Source organism: Bufo bufo, chromosome 6, assembly GCF_905171765.1.
Source record: "Bufo bufo chromosome 6, aBufBuf1.1, whole genome shotgun sequence".
Taxonomy (NCBI): domain Eukaryota; kingdom Metazoa; phylum Chordata; class Amphibia; order Anura; family Bufonidae; genus Bufo; species Bufo bufo.
The window spans coordinates 188,052,179-188,079,341 of NC_053394.1; the positions used below are offsets into that span (position 1 = coordinate 188,052,179).

At 44.2% G+C, this 27,163-nt stretch overlaps 1 protein-coding gene across 2 annotated transcripts in view; it reads left to right on the forward strand.

Annotated features, from left to right (window-relative positions):
* ZFP91 (ZFP91 zinc finger protein, atypical E3 ubiquitin ligase) overlaps nt 1-27,163 on the forward strand; it is a 273,314-nt gene that overhangs the window by 18,050 nt on the left and 228,101 nt on the right. Inside the window, exon 3 of one of the 2 annotated variants that reach the window (XM_040438016.1) lies at nt 10,906-11,097. The exons of the other annotated variant lie outside the window; for it this stretch is intronic. Within the exon in view, the coding sequence (XP_040293950.1) occupies nt 10,906-11,097 (192 nt within the window). The remainder of the gene's footprint in view (nt 1-10,905; nt 11,098-27,163) is intronic. 2 annotated transcript variants of the gene reach the window in all.

Genomic DNA, 27,163 nt, shown 5'->3' on the forward strand with positions numbered 1-27,163 from the left:
ACCTCAGACATCACCCACTCTGCCTCCCCTCGAGGTCACAAAGATGGTGACATCATCGGCATATGCCACTACTCTCAGAGTGGAGTCTGGCTCCGCCTGGTCCGTTGCAATCGCAGCCAGTGGCCCAGGATCTACCCTTTTAAGGAGGAGGCAATCACGAACACATATAGCAGTGGGTTCAACGGACAACCCTGGCGAACATAAGACTTCACCTTAAAAGAGTGGCCAATCCATCCGTTCACAAGCGGGAAACTCTCTACCCCTGCCAATCGACAAACTGCCCGGCAGGCCATACTTCAGAAGGACAGACCAGAGATGCTCGTGGTTAACTCGGTCAAACGCTTTTGCCTGATTCAAGGACAGTAAGTACCCCTTCCAGGGATCAGCCCTACCGTGCTCCACCGCCTCCCGGACACTGAAAACAGCACTAAACGTACTGCGGCCTGGAACAGAGCAATTCTGGACATCCGAAAAGAGCCGGGATGCAAATTTCACCAGCCAGTTAAACAGCACATTTGCTAGAATCTTTCTGTCCACACCAAAAGCGCTATGGAACGCCAGTTCTCAATACGAAATGGATCTTTACCCTATGACAGGATGATCAGGGCTGACCACCTTATTGACTTTGGCAGAGTGCCTGAGGATAGACACTCATTAAATACCTCAGTCAAGAGGGGAACCAAGGTGTCCTTAAAACTCAGATGTTAAAGAGTAACTAAACCTTTGAATTACATTTTAATATGATGTCCCTAATGCCCTAAAAAAACTTTTTCCAATATACTTTATACATTTTTCTTAGTGTTTTCCGTACCTGAAGCGCACCATTCACTGTGCGCTTAAAGCTCACTTCTCCATACACCAGTGACTGCTTAGCGGTGTACGGAGTACGAAGTGTGAAATTTATGAATGGGGCCACAGGAGCGCATATTGCTGCTCCTGGCCGTGCCCCCCTGGAGGATTACTAACTCCTGGCATAGCACATGGGTACTCTGTACCCATGTACTATGCCAGGATTAGCTGAGTGGAGCGGACTCCTGCTCCTGCTTGCTCCGCTAAGCTAAGAGAACTGCATGTCAGCACTTAGCTTAGCGGAGCAGGCAGAAGCAGGAGCCCACTCCGCTCAGCTAAACCTGGCATAGTACATGGATACAGAGTACCCATGTGCTATGCCAGGAGTTAGTAAACCTCCGGGGGGCATGGGCAGAAGCTGCTTTGGCCCCATTCCTAAATTTCACAGTCCGTACTACGTACACCGCTGAGCTGTCAGCATTGTACGGAGAACTGAGTTTTAAGTGCGCTTTAGGTACGGAAAACACTAAGAAAAATACAAAATTAATAAATAAAGTATATTGGACAACGTTTTTTTTTTTTAGGGCATTAGGGACATGATGTTAAAATTTCATTGAAAGGAAAAAAAACGTTTAGTCTGTTTTTCAGAAATTTGCGATGGGCGCTGCTTCTCTTTTTCTGGGCACCACTGATCTCTCTCTCGCTGTTAGAGTCTCTGCCATTTGCATGAATACAAAATAGTATTTAAGATTTGTCGAGAGAACAACACTGGGATGTTACTATTGCCTGTCCTGCAGGGAGCTCGCTGCACGTGGCTTGCTGTTGGGACTGCAGACTGCCAGGTGGCTCCTCCTGCTGGTCATCAACCTTTACTACCTGGCTCTTAGGTTGCAGCCCTGTCAACCTTTTATCCACCATATTGCGAAATCTGTCCTCATTTAACAGTTTTTTACTTGAAAGGACAACTGGTCTCCCATTTCATGGGAGGATACCACAGAGGGAGCCACTGCTGTCTAAAAAAACCATTGCTGCACGTTTACAGTTTGCACAAGAGCACCTGGATGTTCCACAGCAGTATTGGCAAAATATTCTGTGGACAGATGAAACCTAAGTTGAGTTGTTTCGAAGAAACACACAACTCTATGTGTGGAGAAATAGAGGCTCAGCACACCAACAACAAGACCTCATCCCAACTGTGAAGTATGGTGGTGGGGGCATCATGGTTTTGGGCTGCTTTGCTGCGTCAGGGCCTGGACGCATTGCTATCATCGATGGAAAAATGAATTCCTAAGTTTATCAAGACATTTTGCAGGCAAACTTAAGGCCATCTGTCCACCAGCTGAAGCTCAACAGAAGTTGGGTGTTGCAACAGGACAACAACCCAAAGCATAGAAGTAAATCAACAACAGAATGGCTTAAACAGAAGAAAATACGCGTTCTGGAGTGGCCCAGTCAGAGTCCTGACCTCAACCCGATTGAGATGCTGTGGCATGACCTCAAGAAAGCGATTCACACCAGACATCCCAAGAATATTGCTGAACTGAAACAGTTCTGTAAAGAGGAATGGTCAGGAATTACTCCTGACCATTGTGCACGTCTGCACTGCAACTACAGGAAACGTTTGGTTGAAGTTATTGCTGCCAAAGGAGGTTCAACCAGTTATTAAATCCAAGGGTTCACATACTTTTTCCACCTGCACTGTGAATGTTTACATGGTGTGTTCAATAAAAACATGGTAACATTTAATTATTTGTGTGTTACTAGTTTAAGCAGACTGTGATTGTCTATTGTTGTGACTTAGATGAAGATCAGATCACATTTTATGACCAATTTGTGCAGAAATCCATATCATTCCAAAGAGTTCACATACTTTTTCTTGCAACTGTACATTCCCCAGGCTAGCAGAATATATCTTGCTGCACCATTGCTACTCCTGAACTAACATGTCCTCATCGGGCCAGTTTGGCAAACTTTTATTATCTAGGTATCTCGGTGTTGCAATTTGCTCATTTAGATCCAATGCAAACATGTGATTTGCTCACATTTGGCACATCAATAATTTAACCTTGATGGTCCTGATGATTTCCAACATTACTGGCATGACAAGCAGATCCCACGTGAGATGTTTTCTATGCGCCACAGTAGAGGGGGCGCCATAATGGTCTGGGGTGCTTTTTCCTTCAGTGGAACAATGGAGCTTCAGGAAGTGCAGGGGCGTCAAACGGCCGCTGGCTATGTCCAGATGTTGCAGAGAGCATTCCTCATGACTGAGGGCCCTCGTCTGTGTGGTAACGACTGGGTTTTTCAACAGGACAACGCTACAGTACACAATGCCCGCAGGACAAGGGACTTCTTCCAGGAGAATAACATAACTCTTTTGGCCCATCCTGCGTGTTCCCCTGATCTAAATCCAATTGAGAACCTTTGGGGATGGATGGCAAGGGAAGTTTACAAAAATGGACAACAGTTCCAGACAGTAGATGTCCTTCGTGCGGCCGTCTTCACCACTTCGAGAAATGTTCCCACTCATCTCATGGAAACGCTTGCATCAAGCATGCCGAAACAAATTTTTGAAGTGATAATCAATAACGGCGGAGCTACTCATTACTGAGTTCATGTTTGGAAGTTGGATTTCTGTTTTGGGGGGGTTTAGTTTTTTTTTTTTGGAGGTGTGGTCCTAAACTTTTGATCAGCTGAAAAACAGCCTGTTTCAGTTTATTCGTTGTTTTCATTAAATTGAATGCTCAAAAAATGTTTTGTCTCACTCCCATTTCTTCTTGTTGCATGTTGAAGCTCTACTTGGAACCTTGTTAAGATCCAGCCATGCTAAATATGATTTTCTGCCATTTTTCAAGTGGTCTTAAACTTTTGTTCAGGACTGTATCGGCCACATTCCTACAGCTCCTGACATGCTCAACAATACTGCACTCTTTCTGTATATGGAGGACATATAACTTGTTGCAAGGGACCTACTGACTGACCCCTTTAAGTGGGAGCACAGCCAACATTACCCATCCACCCATTTTTCATGATATTAATTACATGGGGCCAAATGATATTAGAAAATAAAAAAACAAACATATGACAGCTTATGGGGTCTTTGGCCCTGACACGTCGCACAAGATTGCAGTGTAGCACTGGCTGCATCAATTAAATAAATGGGGTTGCCACAACATGACAGTTGCAAGAAATTCTAATTTGTGGTTTTTGGCTGTGCAACGTGTCATGCCCAGAGTTGCCCTGTTGCCCTAACTTAAAGAATAAACTTTTCAAATGTCCCTAATGCCATGATAACACTTTTTGTGATGTACTTTATAAATGTACCTTTCCCTGTGCACTTAAAATTTACTTTTCTGTACACAGCTGACTTCTTAGCGGTGTACGGAGTTGACAGTTTCTCAGTGGGGCAGGAGCACACATTGCTGCTCCTGCCCGTGCTCCCCGGAGGATTACTAACTCCTGGCATAGCACATGGGTACTCTGTAACCCTGTGCTATGCCAGGATTAACTGAGCAGAGCAGTCCTTCATGTCAGCTCTTAGCTTAGCGAAGCAGACACAGGCTAATGTTGGCATTACAGGGTACTCATGTTTTGTGCCAGCATTTAGAAAACCTCCGTGGGGCACGGGCAGGAGCAGCAATGTGTGCTCCTGCCTGTACTCCCTCCGCTGCAGCCCCATTGAGAAACTGTAAAACTCCTTACACCGCTCACGAAGCCGTGTACAGAAAAGTCAATTTAAGGCTACTTTCACACTTGCGTTTGTGGTTCCGCTTGAAAGATCCGTTTGAAGGCTCTTTCAAGCGGCCCGAACGGATCCGTTCATCCCCAATGCATTCGGAATGGATAAGGATCCGCTCAGAATGCATCAGTTTGGCTCCGTTTCGCCTCCATTCCGCTCAGGAGGCGGACACCCAAACGCAGCTTGCAGCGTTTTGGTGTCCGCCTGGCCGTGCGGAGCCAAACGGATCCGTCCTGACTTACAATACAAGTCAATGGGGACGGATCCGTTTGACGTTGACACAATATGGTGCAATTGCAAACTGATCCGTCCCCCATTGACTTTCAATGTAAAGTCAGGAGTCCCTATTTATATACCATCGGATCAGAGTTTTCTCCAATCCGATGGTATATTTTAACTTGAAGCGTCCCCATCACCATGGGAACGCCTCTATGTTAGAATATACCATAGGATTTGAGTTAGATCGTGAAAACTCAGATCCGACAGTATATTTTAAAACAGAGGCGTTCCCATAGTGATGGAGACGCTTCAAGTTAGATTATACTAAGAACTTTGGACATAACGGCCCCCTGCTGCCTGGCAGCACCTGAGGGGTTAATTGTGCGTATCATAGCCCCCTGTAAGAGATCAGGTGCTGCCAGGCAGCAGGGGCCAGACCACCCTCCCTCCCCAGTTTTAAATTCATTGGTGGCCAGTGCGGCCCCCCTCCCTCCCCAGTATTAAATTCATTGGTGGCCAGTGCGGCCCCCCCCCCTCCCCAGTATTAAATTTATTGGTGGCCAGTGCGGCCTCCCCTCTCCCCCCCCTAATTAAAATCACCCCCTTCCTCCATCATTGGTGGCAGCGGAGAGTTCCGATCGGAGTCCCAGTTTAATCGCTGGGGCTCCGATCAGTTACCATGGCAGCCAAGACGCTACTGCAGTCCTGGCTGCCATGATTACTTAGCAATTTTAGAAGCATTATACTTACCTGCGCTGTCTGTGGCCGGCCGGTCGCTCCTCTTACTGGTAAGTGAAAGGTCTGTGCGGCGCATTGCTTATAGCACAGACCTTTCACTTACCAGTAAGAGGACGACCGGCCGGCCACAGACAGCGCAGGTAAGTATAATGCTTCTAAACTTGCTAAGTAACCATGGCAGCCAGGACTGCAGTAGCGTCCTGGCTGCCATGGTAACCGATCGGAGCCCCAGCGATTAAACTGGGACTCCGATCGTAACTCTCCGCTGCCACCAATGATGGGGGGGTGGGGGGTGATTTTAATTAGTGGGGGAGAGCGGAGGCCGCACTGGCCACCAATGAATTTAATACTGGGGAGGGAGGGAGGGGGGGCCGCACTGGCCACCAATGAATTTAATACTGGGGAGGGAGGGGGGGCCGCACTGGCCATCAATGAATTTAATACTGGGGAGGGAGGGAGGGGGTGCCGCACTGGCCACCAATGAATTTAATACTGGGAAAGGAGGGGGGGGCGCGCACTGGCCACTAATGAATTTAATACTGGGGAGGGAGGAGGGGCCGCACTGGCCACTAATGAATTTAAAACTGGGGAGGGAGGGGGGCCTGGCCCCAACCTGCCTGGCAGCACCTGATCTCTTACAGGGGTCTATGATACGCACAATTAACCCCTCAGGTGCGGCACCTAAGGGGTTAATTGTGCGGATCACAGCCCCCTGTAAGAGATCGGGTGCTGCCAGGCAGCAGGGGGCAGTTATGTACACAGTTCTTAATATATTCTAACTTGAAGCGTCCCTATCACCATGGGAACGCCTCGGTGTTAGAATATACTGTCGGATCTGAGTTTTCACGATGTGAAAACTCAGATCTGAAAAAGCTGTTTATGCAGACGGATCCGTTCTGAACGGATGCAAGCGTTTGCATTATAGGTGCGGATCCGTCTGTGCAGATACCAGACGGATCCACACCGAACGCAAGTGTGAAAGTAGCCTTAAGCACACAGGGAAAGATGTGCTTTGGGGGGGGGGGGGTCTATTAAAAATAGCAAATACATTAATACAATTTATTACAAAAAGTGTTATTATGGCATTAGGGACATTTTAACAAAAATGTATTCAAAAGTTTAGTTACTCTTTAACTATTGAGACTGGGGTCCTCTTTCAGAAAACCGTTTTTGTACTTTGGCCTCTTCTTCCAAATGTCCTCCTTTATAAACACAAAATGGCAGGGAATAGTAACTCCTTTTTGCTGACAGGCAGTAAGGCGTGTTTATGAAAACAAAAAGGTTGGTTTTACTTCATATTTTTCTGCATTTCTGATCATGGGAGGTGCTTTTTTTTTCTCTGTGTCATTACTGTCCCATGCAGTAGTTGCTGAATGGTCAAGATATAGGCAAAATCCACATTGAAGTGCAAATCAGTGCTAAATAATATTGGTTAAAATGGATTGTTTATGATAAAGTGGTTTGGGGGTAAACATACAAAACCATGCGACCATTAACAAGTAACAATAATTTTTTCACAATCAATCTGAAAACTGTGCTGACTTGCATGTTAGTGCGGTTTGTGCCCATTTCTTCATTATGCTACATGAAACCATAATCTTACATGGGCCAATTCTTGATCTGGCTATGTACGACCTGAAGGTATCCCTCATTTGTATGATGTCATAAAATGTGTCTCATGAGCAGTAAGCTTTCTTCCACCATTATGCGTATGCATAAATCATCATGGTTGCCTTCAAGATGGCAAATGTTAGTACAGAATAAAATAGCTAACATGATTAAGAATTGTTAAAGGTTTGAGAATATGTAGTTTCTAAAATATTTCCACAAAGAAGTTGTAATCTGCGCACCACTTGTAACTTATAGAACTGAATAGTCTCTATGGCACATTGGGCACTACAGAATGTTTTATCTCCTTTTCATGTCTCTTGCATGTGATGTTAGGCTACTTTCACACTAGCGTTAATATTTTCCAGTATCGAGATCCGTCATAGGGTCTCAATACCGGAAAAAAACACTTCAGTTTTGTCCTCATTAATTGTCAATGGGGAGAAAACGTAACTGAACAGAATGGAATGCTCCAAAATGCATTCTGTTCCGTTTAGTTGCGTTCCCATACCGGAGAGCAAACCGCAACATGTTATAGTTTGCTTTCCATCCTGGGATGCGGAGCAAGACGCAATCTGCCACAATAGAAAACGTATCCGTCCTCCATTGACTTTGATGACGGATCCGTCTTGGCTATGTTAAAGATAATACAACCGGAACTGATGCAGATGGTTGTATTATCAGTAACGGAAGCGTTTTTGCTAAACCCTGCCGGATCCTGCAACGCTAGTGTGAAAGTAGCCTTAGCAGTGCCAATGTTTATGGGGAGTTCATTTGTGCCAAGAGTTGAGTAATCTCTGTGAGCGTCCAAAACAGAATGACATGAGAATGTTCCAGTGGACATGGGTCATTAGGCTGCAAAGAGTAATTCCAGAAAAATTTAAATAAAAATAATCCTGTAAATATAAAAGTCCTTTTGTAAAGTTTAATATTTTGTCCAGCTGTCTCTGATATACATCTGTTTTCGGTAAGTAGCAACCATTATGGTTTTCATTACTACATACTACTCCTACAGGGGTTGTAGTCTGAATTAAGTGACCATGGCACTGACTGTATTTTTTGGACTATAAGATGCACCGGACTATAAGACGCACCTAGGATTTGAAGGAGGAAAATAAGAAAAAAAAACTCAGAGCAGACCCCCAAATGGGGACCACCATTCTTCATCAGACCTCAGATCAGACCCTCGTCATATCCCCATTCTTCATCAGAGCTCAGATCAGGCCCCCAAATCAGATCCCCATATTCTCCATCAACCTCAGTCAGACCCGTCAAGCTCCATCAGCCTCAGATCAGAGCCCTCTAGCCTTCATTAGCCTCAGATCAGCCTCCCATCAGACCCCCCCACCTCCATCAGCCTCAGATCAGACCCCCCAGACTCCATTAGCCTCAAATCAGACCCCCAATCAGCCTCAGATCGGACCCCACAGCCCCATCAGACTCAGATCAGACACTCAATCAACCCCATCAGCCTCTGATTGGACCCCCCCCCAGCCCCATTTAGCCTCAAATCGCACCCCCAGCCCCTACCAGACCTCAGATCAGACGTTTAAAAAATATTCACCTTGTACTTACCTTGCATTGTGACCTGACTGCGCACAGTGTCAGGTCATAGTGCACATAGTCGCGCACTATGTCCTGCCACTGTGCGCGGTCAGGACATCATAGTGGGACCCAGAAGAAGACCAGGAGAGGTGAGTACAACCAGTACAGTGCTGTCCTCACCTCTCAGTGCTTCCTGCATGGTAATAACTAAAGATATTTAGAAATTTGTTCACGCTTCGTTTGGTGGTAAAAGGTGAATTGTGTTATGGATTCTGTTACCACGGACCATAATGCAATTCTATGATGGAATGCCTTTAGATGCATTCCGTCATAATAGAGGTCTTTGGGCTGCAAAACGGATCCCGAAACATGACGGATAGAATTGCATTATGGTCCATGATAACTGAATCCATAACGCAATTCACCTTTTACCACCAAACGAAGTGTGAACGAATTTCATAAGCGGAAATTCGCTCATCTCTAGTAATAACCGCTTCCATAATAAAAGCAGTCATTAGCATTCAGACTGTATGATGCACTGCTTCTTTCCCCCATTTTTTTGGAGGGAGGGGGTGCGTCTTATGGTCCGAAAAATATGATATATGAGGTTTTTAACCAGGTTTGTCACAGTGACTTAAAAGCTATGTACACCTTCGGGGGGGTATTTCTTATGATTGCATTTTACTCATTTTGAGCTAAAAATCTTTTTTTCAATGTCTTTATAAAAAATATTGGCATGTTCTATCACAAAGGGTTAACTGTTTTTCTAGCTGTGTGAATCCTACTTTCACACTTTAAGGCCTCCTGTGATGCCCGTTGCCAGATTGCGGATCCGCAATACACAGGTGCCTTTCCGTGGGCATTCTGCATCACAGATGCAAACCCATTCACTTCAATGGGTCCGCAAATCCGGAGATGCAGAACGGAAGCACAGAACAGAAACCCACGGAAGCACTATGGAGTGCTTTCGTGGGGTTTCGTCCCGTACTTCTGTTGCGCAAAAAGTTAGAACATGTCCTATCTTTTTGCGGATCACAGACCATTTAAAGTGAATGGGTCCGCGATCCACTGCGGCTGCCCCACGATTGGTGTTTGTGCACGGCTACGGTGCGCACACATTCGTGTGCAGGAACCCTTAAGGCCTCATGCACACAAACTTATTTTGTTTCTGTGTCCGTTCATTTTTTATTTTATTTTTTTGCGGATAGGATGCGGACCCATTCATTTCAATAGGTCCACAAAAAATGCGGACAGCACACCGTGTGCTATCCGCTTCCGTATGTCAGTTCCGTAGCCCCTCAAAAAAAATAGAACATGTCCTATTCTTGTCCGTTTTAGGCATTGTTACAATGGATCCGCAAAAAGAAACGGATGGCATATGGCTGTCATCCTTTTTTTTGCGGATCCGCAATTTGCGGACCGCAAAACACATATGGTCGTGTGCATGTAGCCTAAAGCACATGTCAATATTTTGGTCAGTGATTTCCATCAGTGATTATGGGCCAAAACCAGGATTGGAGCCTTCACAGACATAAGGTATATAAATAAAAAAATTACCCCCTATGGTGTACACGGTCTTTAAGTGACTGAATCAATTTTTTTTAATGTTTGACATTTTCTGTAATTCACTGTGAAAATGAAATCAGGTTATTGTGGGCAACAAGGCCTCTACTCTAAGGCCTCTTTCACACGAACAAAAGGGATTTGCTCAGGGTGCGTTCAGTGAAACTCGCACCATTTTGCAAGCAAGTTAAGTCAGTTTTGTCTACATTTGTGTTCAGTGTTTCATTTTTTTCCACGCGGGCGCAATCAGTTTTGATGCGTTTTTCACACGTTTTTACAAACAAAATCTCCTAGCAACCATCAGTAAAAAATGCATTGCACCCGGACTACATCCAGATGCAATCTGTTTTACACTGAAGCCCCATTCACTTCTATGGGGCCAGGGCTGCGTGAAAAACATGGAATATAGAACATGCTGCGATTCTCACGCAATGCAGAACTGATGCCTGAAAAAAAAACGCTCCTGTACACAGATTCATAGAAATTAATAGGTCAGGATTCAGTGTGGGTGCTATGCGTTCACTTCACGCCTTGCACCCGAGAGGAAAACTTGCTCGTGTGAAAGGAGCCTAAGACTTCAAGATTTACTCATTGATGTGTACTTTAGTTTCTCTTATGAGCATGAAGCTTCCTGTTAACATTTGTGAATGACACCACTAAATTATTGTGTCTTATGCTTTCCATTTCTTTGCCTCACCTCTCAGCGCCAAAGTGTGAGGTGGAGGAAGTAGTGGTTCAAGAGACAGAACCTCCCATATTAATTCCTGATTCACACCTGGATGTGGTGGAGACCCAGACGGTTGGGAGGGAAGGTGTCCTGCGCAGCACACGTTCAGAGTCCCCTACCTTAGAGCTCATCTGTAAGACAGAGCCTGACCCGGATGATCTAGTCTATGGTAAGAGAATGAAAGCAATGGAGTTAAGTCATGCATTGGGTGATTGTGAAGTAGAATATTCTGAAAATATCATTAACTAAGAAATGTGACTTACCGTAATTTATCTGTATAAATCTGACCGAAATATGTTTTTAGAGGTTGGGTCAATATGGCTCGGGTTTCAACTTATCAGTATTATATTTATAAGAACAGTAAAGGTTATACAGTTCCCATGAATACACCCATAGGTTCAGGTGAACAGGGCTGAGCTACTAAACTAAACATAGTCTGTGGAGGAGAGTGCCACTGTAAAGAGAAGCTGTCACCATGAAATGGAGTGCAGTCTGCAGGCAGCATGTTATAGAGCAAGAGAAGCTGAGCAGATTTTTATATAGATTAGGCTACATGCACGCAACCATATGTGTTTTGCGGTCTTCAGATTGCAGATCCGCAAAAAAAAGGGATGACATCCGTAATGCCATCCTTTTTTTATTTTATTTATTTTTTTGCAGATCCATTGTAACAATGCCTAAAATGGACTGAACGGACACGGAAACAAACAACATTCGTGTGCATGTAGCCTTATCAGAAAGGAGTCACCAAAACTTGTGATCTATACATCTTTGCTCTTTCTGAACTTAAAGGGCTATTCTGAGATTTTAACTGTGACCCATCCTCTAGATAGGTCATCGTAGTAAGCTTGCAGGAAGTACAATGTACGGCACTGTGCTTGGTAAGCTGCGAGAAGGCCGCAACGCTCACAGGAGTGCCACAGCCTTCTCAAACTGTTGATTGGTGGGGGTCCTGGGTGTGAGACTCCCACCATTTAGGTCATCAGTATTAAAATCTCAGAGTCCTTTTAACATGAAAGTGACCAAGCACTGAATATGTAAGGCTGGGTCTCATAAGCAATATCAGTGTAAGGGTGGGTTCACATCATACAAAAAACATATATGTTAACGGATGCCTCAGACTGATGCCATACAGTGGCATACATTCACCATAGAGTTCCATTGTAAAAAAAAAAAGTACACGTTAACATATATATATATATATATATAATCAAATAGAAAGCAGGACTGCACTCCAGAATGTGATGAAAAAAATCAAAGCAGTTTATTCACCCATGTTATGGCAAAGTTTGCTTTTTATATATATATATATATATATATATATATATATATATATATATATATATATATATATATATATACACTGCTCAAAAAAATAAAGGGAACACAAAAATAACACATCCTAGATCTGAATTAATTAAATATTCTTCTGAAATACTTTGTTCTTTACATAGTTGAATGTGCTGACAACAAAATCACACAAAAGAAAAAAATGGAAATCAAATTTTTTAACTCATGGAGGTCTGGATTTGGAGTCGCCCTCAAAATTTAAGTGGAAAAACACACTACAGGCTGATCCAACTTTGATGTAATGTCCTTAAAACAAGTCAAAATGAGGCTCAGTAGTGTGTGTGGCCTCCTTGTGCCTGTATGACCTCCCTACAACGCCTGTGCATGCTCCTGATGAGGTGGCGGACGGTCTCCTGAGGGATCTCCTCCCAGACCTAGACTAAAGCATCTGCCAACTCCTGGACAGTCTGTGGTTGGTGGATAGAGCGAGACGTGATGTCCCAGATGTGCTCAATTGGATTCAGGTCTGGGGAACGGGCGGGCCAGTCCATAGCATCAATGCCTTCGTCTTGCAGGAAGTGCTGACACACTCCAGCCACATGAGGTCTAGCATTGTCTTGCATTAGGAGGAACCCAGGGCCAACCGCACCAGCATATGGTCTCACAAGGGGTCTGAGGATCTCATCTCGGTACCTAATGGCAGTCAGGCTACCTCTGGCGAGCACATGGAGGGCTGTGCGGCCCTCCAAAGAAATGCCACCCCACACCATTACTGACCTAATGCCAAACCGGTCATGCTGGAGGATGTTGCAGGCAGCAGAACGTACTCCACGGCGTCTCCAGACTCTGTCACGTCTGTCACATGTGCTCAGTGTGAACCTGCTTTCATCTGTGAAGAGCACAGGGCGCCAGTGGCGAATTTGCCAATCTTGGTGTTTTCTGGCAAATGCCAAATGTCCTGCACGGTGTTGGGCTGTAAGCACAACCCCCACCTGTGGACGTCGGGCCCTCATATCACCCTCATGGAGTCTGTTTCTGACCGTTTGAGCAGACACATGCACATTTGTGGCCTGCTGGAGATCATTTTGCAGGGCTCTGGCAGTGCTCCTCCTGTTCTTCCTTGCACAAAGGCGGAGGTAGCGGTCCTGCTGCTGGGTTGTTGCCCTCCTACGGCCTCCTCCACGTCTCCTGATGTATTGGCCTGTCTCCTGGTAGCGCCTCCATGCTCTGGACACTACGCTGACAGACACAGCAAACCTTCTTGCCACAGCTCGCATTGATGTGCCATCCTGGATAAGCTGCACTACCTGAGCCACTTGTGTGGGTTGTAGACTCCATCTCATGCTACCACTAGAGTGAAAGCACCGCCAGCATTCAAAAGTGACAAAAACATCAGCCAGGAAGCATAGGAACTGAGAAATGGTCAGGTCACCACCTGCAGAACCACTCCTTTATTGTGGGTGTCTTGCTAATTGCCTATAATTTCCACCTGTTGTCTATCCCATTTGCACAACAGCATGTGAAATTGATTGTCACTCAGTGTTGCTTCCTAAGTGGACAGTTTGATTTCACAGAAGTGTGATTGACTTGGAGTTACATTGTGTTGTTTAAGTGTTCCCTTTATTTTTTTGAGCAGTGTGTGTGTGTGTGTATATGTATATATATATATATATATATATATTTTTTTTTTTTTGTTTCAGTTTTTTTTTCTGGACTCTTCAGGATACAAAAGCGTGGTGTGAACCCACCCTAATACTGACAGATCCTTTGCAGTACAATACACTATTTATTGTACTGCATTGTAAAAGGGATCAGACCACCAATAGTAGGAAGTTCCATAGTGGGACCAAAAAAAGGGGGGGGAAAAAGTTTTTGGTAAAAATAAAAATGCCCTTTTCTCTCTTCAAGCCATTAACAATGAAAAAACAGAAATATTTGGTATTGCTGCGTCTGTAATGACCAGCTCTTTAAAAATATCACATGATCTTCCCCGTCAGATGATTGCTGTAAATAAATAACATAAGAACACTGCCAGAACAACCATTTTTTGTCACCTTGCTTAAAAAAGCATAGTACCAAGCATTGAAAAAGTTCTACCCCACCAGTGAAAACTTAATCTTCTCTCGCAAAAAATGAACCTGCACACAAGACCATCGCCAAAAAAAAGAAGTAAAAATGGCTCTCAGAAATTAGCGACACAAAAACATGATTTTTTCGTCTTTTCAAAAATGCTTTTACTCTGTAAAATAGAGCAAAAATGAAAAAACAGACATTTGGTATAACGGACTCTATAAAATTTCATATGATTTACCCCATAGATATATATATATATTTCCTCTGTCGTCTCCATGACAGCACATCCTGAGACTGACTTTCCTCTGATAGGACAGAAAAAACATTAAATTACCTCCCCTTCCCCTCCACCACCAGTGTTTTTCCTGTCCTGCCAGGAAAGGAATTTTCATAGAGATGCTGGGAGACCCTCTGGGTTTTCTGGCAGAACTTTTATTTTATTTTTCATGGATTCCTTACTTCTATCAGGGTGGGGGTCGGATCCAGGGTCTGGCTCTTCCTCCCTCCATCAAGGCCTGTGCTGGGGACCCAACTGTGGGGTCCCCGGGGAAGTTCCCTGTAGCGACCCAGGCGGGTTATATGCACAGAGGCATGGGCGGACGGAGCGACACTATGACGTGATTCCCACGTCCGCGCAGGCCACATGGAGATAAAAGCGCAGGGCATGGGGAAACATGGCGTCTGCCATCATACACCCTCTGCTGAGAATGAAGCAACAGCTAAAGCAGCGGCACCGTGGATGGGACTACCGCAGTGAACACCCTTACCACGCCAGACTCAGGACAGGAGCCTGCCACCGTACAGGGAACAGGCCCCCTCTTGTGTCGGATACCCTGCTGTGGCTGACCCTTCTCTCCCTTGTATTTTTAGGGTGAAAAGGAGTCATCCTCCTCTATTAAATAAAAATCTAGGAAATGTGGGTTATACTCCAAACGTTCACTTTCATCTGGGTCTAAGCCCCTTTGTAAAGATTGTACAGCTAAAGTAGTTAAAGGGGATTTTTTTAGTTTTTTGCTAGTTTACAGGGAAACTCTAAACATGGATAGCGACTCCGATTCTGTGTACCCGGATTTGTCCGATCCTGAGATTAGTTCAAAACTGCTTGATTCGGATGAAGTCTAAAAGGTTCTTATTTAATCCTGATGATATTGAGGAACTTATTAAAGCAATCAGAGCAACTATCCAAATGGAAATTCCTAGGAAACCTAACTCCGTACAGGAAGAAATTTGGGGGGGGGCTGACCCAGATCAGTTTTTCCAGTGCCTGGTAATGTGCAAGAATTAATTAAAGCAGAAACCAGAAAAGGGTTCCTTTATTCCCCGTGGGATTAAAAGACGCTACCCATTTGAGGAGGAGGGTGGCACTGATTGGGAAACTATCCCTAGGGTCTACGCACCTGTGGCGAAAGTTGCTAAGCGTACAGTGCTTCCCTTTGAAGATCCGGAGCAGCTAAAAGACCCCATGGATAGAAAAGCGGAGAGTCTTCTAAAAAGAACCTTGGAAGCCACATCAACATTACCTAAACCGGTGGTAGCTGCAACTTCTGTAGCTCAGACTCTAAATGTCTGGCTAGAGCAGTTGGAGCTTCATTCACTAAATAAGACCTCAAGGAATAAGATATTAGGTAGCCTACTACTACTAAAGATGGCAACCAGTTTTTTAGCAAATGTCTCAGCGGAGTCTGTTCTCCTTTCTGCCCGCACGGCAGTACTATCCAATACCATACAAGAGTACTTTGGTTAAAAGCCTGGTCAGGGGACATGGCGTCTAAAATTAAGCTAATTTCCCTACCCTTCAACGGTCAATATGTGTTCGTTCCAGACCTTGACAAGAGCTTGGAGAATGTCACTGATAGAAAAAAAGGGGTTTCTGGAGGACAGGTCACGCTCAAAGACCCAATTTCAGGTTTTCAGGTTCATTTACAGACAGTCATATCACATTTTCAAACCTTAGGATGGATGATAAATTGTGAGAATTCCAGTCTTGTACCAGAAAGTCTCAAAATATTTCTAGGGATTTTGCTAGATTCCCATCTTCAGAGATTGTTTCTCCCTGCTCAAAAGATTCAGGATTTAAAAGACAGAATACACCAATCAGGGAAGGCATGAAGATTTTAGGAACCCTGTCCTGGAAAACTGAGTATTCTGGGAACAGAAGTCACCCGTTTCCCTTAAAACAGATGCAAGCTCTTGGGGCTGGGGAACTCACACAGACTAAGAGATTTCAGGGAACCTGGACCGATACCATAAGACCTCTTTCATCCAATTACAAGGAACTAAGAGCAGTGTGGGAAGCCTTGAAAATGGTGCAAAGTCACTTAAAATACCGACATGTCCTAATTCATTCAAACAATTTGACAGCAGTGGCATTCATTCAGAATCAGAAGGGAACAAGACACAGCCATCTGCAAAACCTGCCCCACCAAATCTTCAATTGGTCAGAAAAGAATGTAACATCCCTTTCAGCAGTACATCTGAAGGGAACACTAAATACAAAGGCAGATTTTCTCAGCAGATGGAGTCTCGATCCGGGCGAATGATCCCTCTCTCAGGAAGCCTTCCAATCGATCACTGATCATTTGAGAACCCCGACTCTGGACTTCTTTGCCTCGAAAGAAAGTCACAAAGTGCCTTTATTTTTCTCCCTCAATCCCAGGGATTGTCCTACGGCTGTGGATGTCTTCAGTCACAATTGGTCTACAAACCTAGTGTACGCGTTCCCTCAGTTTCCGCTAATTCCCAGAGTCCAGCAGAAATTTCAAACAGAAAGATGTACCCTAATCCTAGTGGTGCCTTATTGGCCCAGGAGAGGCTGGTTCTGAGATCCCTAAGCCAGGAGGATCCTTTCTTTCTGCCCCAGAACCTGCTGACTCAGGGTCCAATTTGCTATCCACATCTCAGGATCCTAAAATTGTCAGCGCGGATTCTGAGGAATCCATCCTACTCAGACTAGGCTTATCTGAGAAGATAGTTAAGACCCTACTACTTAGCATGAAAACTAATACATCAAAGGCCTACTTAAAAGTATTGAAAAGATTTGCCTCTTGGAGTGGAGAGAGATTCTGTCAGTCATCACCTAATAACCCTCTCATCCTGGAACTCCTGCAGGAGGGTCTAGATTTAGATCTAGCACCAAATACCCTTAGGCCTCTTTCACATGGGCGTCGCGGGTGAAGGCCAGATGCGATGCAGGTGCGTTCAGGGAAAATCGTGCTAGTAGGCATGCAATTTCAGTCAGTTTTGATTGGGATTGCTTTCCGTTCAGTTTTTTTCCACGCGAGTGCAATGCGTTTTGCACGCTCGTGAGAAAAAACTGAATGTGGTACCCAGACCCGAACCCGGACTTCTTCGCAGAAGTTCGGGTTTGGGTTTGATGTTCTGTAGATTTTATTATTTTCCATTATAACATGGTTAGAATGGAAAATAATAGCATTCTTTAATACGAAATGCTAAGTATAATGTCAATTGAGGGTTAAAAAAATAATAAAAACATAACTTACCTTATCCATTTGATCGTGCAGCCGGCATCGTCTTCTTTCTTCTTCTTTCAGGACCTTTTGATGATGTAATCACGCTCACCATGTGGTGAGCATGGTGACGTCAGCGCAGGTCCTGCGGAATGAAGATAGAAGGATCTTCCTCTTTATCCTGGTGTCTGTTGAAAATACACTGGTGGTGGAGGGAAGTAACATAGTAACATAGTTTGTAAGGCTGAAAAAAGACAGCAGCAGCTGCCTGACACTGTTTTTTACAGCTTAATTTGCTGTTCACTAAAATCCCTAGGTCCTTTTCCATGTCAGTGTAAGGGCTCTTTCACACTTGCGTTCTTGTCTTCCGGCATAGAGTTCCGTCGTCGGGGCTCTATGCCGGAAGAATCCTGATCAGGATTATCCTAATGCATTCTGAATGGAGAGAAATCCGTTCAGGATGCATCAGGATGTCTTCAGTTCCGGAACGGAACGTTTTTTGGCCGGAGAAAATACCGCAGCATGCTGCGCTTTTTGCTCCGGCCAAAAATCCGGAACACTTGCCGCAAGGCCGGATCCGGAATTAATGCCCATTGAAAGGCATTGATCCGGATCCGGCCTTAAGCTAAACGTCGTTTCGGCGCATTGCCGGAGCCGACATTTAGCTTTTTCAGAGTGGTTACCATGGCTGCCGGGACGCTAAAGTCCTGGCAGCCATGGTAAAGTGTAGCGGGGAGCGGGGGAGCAGTGTACTTACCGTCCGTGCGGCTCCCCGGGCGCTCCAGAGTGACGTCAGGGCGCCCCAAGCGCATGGATCATGTGATCACATGGATCACGTCATCCATGCGCATGGGGCGCTCTGACGTCATTCTGGAGCGCCCCGGGAGCCGCACGGACTGTAAGTATACCGCTCCCCCGCTCCCCGCTCCTACTATGGCAACCAGGACTTTAATAGCGTCCTGGGTGCCATAGTAACACTGAACGCATTTGGAAGACGGTTCCGTCTTCAAATGCTTTCAGTACACTTGCGTTTTTCCGGATCCGGCGTGTAATTCCGGCAAGTGGAGTACACGCCGGATCCGGACAACGCAAGTGTGAAAGAGGCCTTACCCAGTGTTTTACCATGTAGTATGTAGGGGTGGCTTGCATTATTCCTTCCCATATGCATAACCTTACATTTCTCAGTGTTAAACCTCATCTGCCACTTCTCTGCCCAAGCCTCCAATCTATCCAGATCCATCTGTAGCAGTATACTGTCCTCTTCTTTGTTAATTACGTTACACAGTTTAGTCATCTGCAAAAATTGATATTTTACTGTGCAGCCCTTCTACAAGATCATTAATAAATATATTGAAGAGAATAGGGCCCAATACTGACCCCTGAGGTACTCCACTAGTGACAGTGACCCAATCTGAGTGTGTACCATTAATAATCACCGTCTGTTTTCTATCACTGAGCCAGTCACACACAGACATTTTCTCCCAGTTAAAGCATTCTCATTTTATATACTAACCTTTCATGCGGTACAGTGTCAAATGCTTTGGAGAATTCCACATATACGACATTCATTGAACCGCCGCTGTCAAGTCTAGAACTTACCTTCTCATAGAAACTGATTAAATTAGTTTGACATGACCGATCATGAAGACATGCTGATATGGCGTTATTTGCTTATTTTCATTGAGGTACTCCAAGATAGCATCTCTTAGAAAACCTTCAAACATTTTACCCACAACAGATGTTAAACTTACCGGCCTATAGTTTCCAGGCTCTGTTTTTGGACCCTTTTTGAATATTGGCACCACATTTGCTATGCGCCAATCCTGTGGCACAACCCCTGTCAGTATAAAGTACATAAATATCAGAAATAAGGGTCTAGCTCTGGAAGGGGAGGAAATGTAACCCCTTAAAGGGGTTATCCGAGTTAATAAAAAAAAAAAAAAAAGAAAAAAACACGTAAAATCCATCAGGATATACATATAATTTGGTTAAGCTAGATTTCATCAAGTTAAAACCCATATTTACACGTTTTCATGGTTCTGTCATTGCTTTGTTTACATGCTGAAGTACAAGGTGAGGGGGCGTGTAACAACAAAGCCTGAGCTCTGCCTCATGAATATTTCTGGGCGTGAACAACCTGACCTTTCCTTCGCCCTGCTCTGCACTTTGCAAAAAAATTAATAAATACACACTTGTCATGCGGATGGACGGATCCCTCTGTCAGTCTTTTTCACAGTATTCCCGGTTTGTGCATGTGCAGACCGGAAGGACGGATCCGTCCTTCATAGTGTAATATGTGAGGTACGAGGTATAATAGATGCAGTGTGTACAGGTATATAGTAAATACAGCAGTGTATTGACACCTCGTACCTCACATATCAGTACACCGCTGTATATACTATATATCTGTACACACTGCATCTATTATACCTCGTACCTCACATATCAGTACACTGCTCATGCGGATGGACGGATCCCTCTGTCAGTCTTTTTCACAGTATTCCCGGTTTGTGCATGTGCAGACCGGAAGGACGGATCCGTCCTTCATAGTGTAATATGTGAGGTACGAGGTATAATAGATGCAGTGTGTACAGGTATATAGTAAATACAGCAGTGTATTGACACCTCGTACCTCACATATCAGTACACCGCTGTATATACTATATATCTGTACACACTGCATCTATTATACCTCGTACCTCACATATCAGTACACTGCTCATGCGGATGGACGGATCCCTCTGTCAGTCTTTTTCACAGTATTCCCGGTTTGTGCATGTGCAGACCGGAAGGACGGATCCGTCCTTCATAGTGTAATATGTGAGGTACGAGGTATAATAGATGCAGTGTGTACAGGTATATAGTAAATACAGCAGTGTATTGACACCTCGTACCTCACATATCAGTACACCGCTGTATATACTATATATCTGTACATATTGCATGTATAATACTGTGTAATATATGCAGTGTGTGTGTGTGTGTGTGTATATATATATATATATATATATATATATATATATATATATATATATATATATATATATATATACACACACACACACAGAGCAGTGTATTGATGTGAGACATAGAAGGTATAATACTGCAGATGCAGTGTTTACAGAAATATGTGGTCAGTTATACATTATGGTCGCTGTGTGAGGTACATGAGGTAGTGGTCACTGTAACTGTCTGAAGTATTATACATGAGTGAGCAATGAGTAAAAACAGGGCATGGAGGGGGGGGGGGGGTAAATGATGAGAAGTGGAGGACCTCCTCTTACCACTCCATTCCAGTCTGTATGGATCCATGCAGAGCTGCTTGTGAACACAGGTCATCACAGGTCCTGGCAGATATACCTTTGAAACCTAAGAACTACACCATTTTTGGTGCAGTTCCTTTGCTAGATTCTGCAGGACCTGTGATGTTGAAGATGATGTCATCACAGGTCCTGGCAGATGCACTGTTCTAACCTGGGAACTACACTTTACACTGTGCAGTTCCCTTACAGGACCTCTGATGACATCATCAAAGGTCCTTGAGCTTTAGAAAGATAAACAGGAGCAATTAGGGGGCGGGGCCCATAGCAGCTGCGTGGTCTGCCTATATGGTAGGTACGCCACTGCTGCTGCCTATCGCCTCGGCTCTGGTATGTACTGCGCATGAGCGATCGCATACCAGAGCCGAGGCAGTGTTAGAAGAGCGGAGAGGGGCGGGCACCAGAGGCTCTGATGTTTCGTTTACAGAGCCTGGCCACTCCCTCAAGCAGGGAGAAGCCTGTAAACAAAACGTCATCACCAGAGCCGGCTTGCTGACGTCGGGGGTCACATGGCCCTGAATTGAACTGGCCAAATAGTGAAAGATAGGTTATGAAAGTGGTGTGAAGAAACTTTCACTGAACTACAATAAGAGCAATTAGAATACATTTATTTAACTCGGATAACCCCTTTAATGCCCAGGGATCTTTAAAGATGGCACCCGCTCTTGAGCGCTGCGGGCGCCATAGACGCGGGTGGCCACCTACTTCTTCTAGCAAACACCCACGGCTCATGTCCGCAACCAGCAGTAATGCCGATCGCGGACATTTAACCCCTCAGATGCCGTGGTCAATCCCGACCACAGCATCTGAGCGCGTGAAACACCGGAAGCGAACATGCTCCGGCTCCCCCATTTGGCGATCGGAGAAGCTGAAGCATGTATGCAGTATTTCCTATGGAGCCCTTGCCTGTAATAGGGCTCCATAGGAAACAAGCAATTTTCTCATAGACTCCAATGCTAGTGCATTGGGGTCTATGAGAATAGCAATCTAATGATTGAATGTGTAAAAAAAAAAAGTAAAAGTTTAAAGTGGGAAGTGTAAAAAAATTAAATAAAGTTTTTAAAAATAGAAAAAAAAACATAAAAATTGAAATCACCCCTCTTTTCCCAAAATAACTAAAAAAAATGTAAAAAAATTCACATTGTGGGTGTCACAATGTGCGAAAACTCCCATAGTATAAAAATATATTCCCCATACGGCAAACTAGGGTTGGGCGATATCAAAAATATTCGGATGATAACAATATTACATTTTTTTGCGTGATAATGAAATATATCGCGATAAATACCCATTTAAAAGAAAAAAACACAAGGTAACATTATACTGTGTGGGGGCAGTCAGAAGGAGACATTATATTGTATGCGGCAGCCTTAAGGAGACGTTATACTGTGTGGGGCAGCCACAAGGAGACGTTATACTGTGTGGGGCAGCCACAAGGAGACGTTATACTGTGTGGGGCAGCCACAAGGAGACGTTATACTGTATGGGGGCAGCCACAAGGAGACGTTATACTGTATGGGGGCAGCCACAAGGAGACATTATACTGTATGAAAAAGTTTTGACCCCTCCCCTCAGTATAATAATGTCATGTTGCTCATTTATAGAGGACTCATTATTCCCTAATGCCTGCTATTTTAGATCAGTGTGCAGACTGCAGCTTGCAGGCAGTCAGGAAGGACCAGGCCACAGGGCCGCAGAAGAAAGACAGACATAGCACATTTTAGTATGACACCTGGGCCGGTTCTATTCTATATTTAAGGTCTCGTCTCTCTCACTCCTCGCAGGCCACACTCGTGTGTGGGAGTTGGAGAGACTTTTCCCGCCTGCTTGTTGTGCTCGCCTCTGCTGTTATCCGATTCCGACATCGGTGGGCGGAGACATGAATATGGGGAGCTAGGAGGAGCCGGGGGCGGCCGCAGCGGGCAGTAATGTGGTTGTGAGTACTGTTATGCAGGCTGCAGGCGACACAGATTTTGAAGCTGTCTGTGCACATGTGACTGCTTCTATGACGTCACCAAATACTACGGTTATTAGGAAACAATAATATCTCCATATTGCTGTTTCCTAATACTGCGGTATATCGCTGACACCGGTTTACCGCTCAACCCTACGGCAAACAGCAAAACGGAAAAAAAACGTTCAAATAGCCGATTCGCTGTTTTTGGTTGCTTCATTTTCTACAAAAAAATTAAATAAAAAGTGTTCAAAAAGTCATACACACCCCAGAATGGTATCAATGAAAAGTTCAGATCGCCCCACAAAAAATGAGCCCCCATACAGCTCCGTACACATAATTACAAAAAAGTTATAGGGGTCAAAATATGGCGACAAAAAAATAAAAGAGATTTTTTTCCCCCACTTTTTTAGATTTCTTTTTTTTATCCCTATCAAAACGCAAGAAAAACTATACATATAAGGTATCGCCGGATTCGTACTGACCTGTAAAATAAAACCTACTAGTTAGTTTTATCGCATTTCGAACGTCGGAAATAAAAACGTAAAACTTTGGTGGAATTGCTTTAAATATTTTTTTTTTTTGCAATTTCACCACATTTTGGAATTTATTTTCTGCTTCCCACTATATCATATGCAATAGTAAATGGCGTTGGAAAGTACAACTTGTCCAGCACTAAACAAACCCTCATATGGCTATTTGAACAGAAAAATATAAAGTTGTGGCTCTGGGAAGGCAGGGAGCGCCAAATGAAAAGGCAAAAAGAAGCAAAACAGGAAACCGGATTACCGGTGAGTGTAATTATTTATATATATATATATATATATATATATATATATATATATATATATATATATAGTGAGGGGTGACAGGAGTCATCTATGAGGGGAGATATGTGTCACCCAGAATGTTGCAGGAAGCATTCTAAAGAGGCTGGCTTACCAGGAATGTGCCACCAAGGTGCCCAGCCTTGGTGGAGTAAAAGCCCTAGTCTAGGTGTCCACTAAGTTAGCTTAGAAACTAGATAGTGTAGCTCAGGGATCAGCAACCTCCGGCACTCCAGATGTTCTGAAACTACAACTCCCAGAATGCTCTATTCACTTCTATGGGAATTGTTAGAACAGCTGAGCATGTTTGCATGCTGGGAGTTGTAGTTTCATCACAGCTGGAGTGCCGAAGGTTGCTAATCCCTGGTGTAGCTGGTTCAGCTAGTTCAGGGCGGGCTTTTACTGGGAACAGGCAATGTTTTGGGTGGGTCCACACTTGAGGCATGCTCATGTCCAGGGATCCTATTTAATCCTGCTGCTGGATCTTAGGTGTGTCTCAGTCTGGAGGAAAGACCCAAAGTGTGAAGTAACACTGTCAGCGTGTGCTACAACTGTTTGACCCGGCTGCGATCCGGTTGTACTGGCTGTACTTATTTGAAGAGCCTAAATAAAGAGGTCTTTTGTTGAACGTTTTGGTGTCCCTGCCTTTGTACACTGGTCAAGTGAGTACGGTTCCACACAATATATAATGTCACCTCACTTTTCAAAAATAATAATATCAAGCAATCAAAAAGTTGTATGCATGGGCGAATTGGGAACTAAAAGTAGTCCTGGAAAAAGTGGCCCCATGTTGTGCGCAGGACCAAATTGATAGAAGGCAGGGCCAACACAAGTAGGCGGGGCGGCATTTCAGTATTCCTAATATCATCCTAGTAGAGCCAAATACCATAGTGCAGCAAAACACACTGCTCCAACAGAACCAGATACCACAGTGCATCACTAAATAATACTTGTGCAGCACAAAATCCTTCCCCAGTAACTGCCTCTCTCTGGTGGTCAGCACCAGCTGCCATGTTTTGTCCTTCTACTCCAGTTGCCTCAGAATAGCAGTAGAGTTGAATTCAAGGGTCAGGAGGGTAGCATCAGATCATTACTTGGCTGGCGGTCTTGAGGAGGGCTCAGGTAGCCCCCTGGGTATCTGCCCACCGGGAAGTTTCCCTGTAAGGTCTATGGCCAATCCGCCCTGTTTGTATGTCCCCCAAAAATAGTACCAATGAAAATGTCACCCTCACACAAGATCATTGCCAAAAATATGGCTGTCAGAAAATAGTGACACATTTTTCAAAATGCTTTTTGTAAAAGTAGTAACCCTTAAAAAAATCTATATAAAATTTGTATTTCTGTAATTGTACTGACCAGCAGAATAAAGACAACATAATTTTTCCCACACAGTGTATTCCGCTATAACAAAACCCAAAAAGCAATGGCAGAATTGCTTCATTTCTCTGGCCTGCCTCCCAAAAAGTGACATAAAAAGTGATCATAACACTGTATATACCCTAAAATAGAGCCAATAATAACTCATCCTGCAAAAATCGATAGAAAAATAATAAAAGTATGGTTATCAGAAAACAGCTGTACTGGTATCGCAATAGCAATATGGCGCCCATAAACAAATCCACCAAATCTGTGCTGCAAAAGCCAAAATGTGGTATTTTCCTTCTGAACCCTGCAGTTTAGTCATACAGCAGTTTACATTCACATTTATGACATTTCCATACCTGGTAGAACCCCTCTTGACAATTTAAGGACCGTGGTGCATCTCAGATGGCACCAGCTGGGCACCACATATTGAGCACTGAAATGTCATATCTTTGCAAAACTTTTTTCATTCATTTTTCAATTTTCATTTTTCATGGTGCTCTTCATGTTAATCTCTGCAAAATACCTGTGGTGTCAAAAAGTTAACTCCACCCCTTAATAATTAACTTGAGGGGTATAGTTTCCTCAGAGTCTCTGCAATTGTGATTTAACACCTGAAAAGCTCTAGAATGCCATATTTGTTGAAAAATAGCAATTTTCCTTTTTCTTGGTCTGCTGTGAGTGAATTTCTGCAAAATACCTTTGGTGTCAAAACCTTAATACCTTGATGGGTGAAGTTTCAAAAATGGGGTCACTCATTAGGGGTTCCATTTATTATTTCACCCCAGAGCCTCTACAGTTGACAGCACAAGCGTTGTAGATCACCACATTGGGCCTCATAATGCGCATGGTGCTCTTTTACCCCTGAGCCTTTTTGTATGTCTAGGCAAAAGATTAACCACATGTAAGGTGTCTCTAAAACCAGGAAGCACAGCATAATACAGGGGCTTACTTTTCATACTGGCGTACTCTGGGCACAACATATCAGGCATATCTCTGCAAAATTGCAATTTTCACTTTTCTCCATCTGCTGTGTATTAATTTTTGCAAAACACTTGTGGGGTCAAAATGCTAACCGCACTCCTTAGTGAAATCTGTGAGGGCTGTGGTTTCTAAAATGGTGTCGCTTCTTGGGAGTTTCTTTTTTATTTCACCTCAGAGCCCCTGTAGTTGTCAGCTAGTGCTGTATAATTGCCAAACTTGGCCTCAAATGCACATGGTGCTCTTTCTCTTCTGAACCCTTTTTTGTTCCCATTGTAAGGGATCGCCTTCTTTCAGGGGGTCACAATCACAGATTTCTTCACGGACACCAGGATTAAAGTCCAAATGACTGTTTGTTTATTTTCAGAAGCCCAAGCATAAACAATACAAAATAAACACCTGCCCATCTAGGCACTTGCTAATACAAACAACATGTCCCTGACTCACCTACAGAACACAGCTTAGGGTCAGGGTCTCAGGCTCCAAGCCCTTAGTCGGTCTGCTCATCAACCTACAGTCCACACCGGGAAGAGATCAGGCTTTACATAGCCTTGTGGCCCCTCAGTCCACATGGCTGAGACCACTCAGAGCCTCTGCAGGTCTCTGTTCCAAATCACTCTCTCCCCTGACTGATAGTCTGGGATGGGCTTTTACTTCCCACTAACTATCCCAGATGGATTACACCTGGGGATCCCTCATGCTAGGGGAACACTTCCCTTCAATGGGGTGGATTGGAAAGGTCCCACTACCAAAACTACCTTCCCAATCCAAATAAAATCCAGCCCATGCAACAAATAAAGAAAAATATGTCCAGCAACTATGCTTGCTGAAGCCAGCGCCATTCTGGATCTTACTTACCTCACCCAGTTGAGGAATCTGGGTGAGATATACCCCTCTTCCGGGACGTTACCATACTCTTCACTGTTCACATCACCATACCATACAGAAGGTTATGACCACA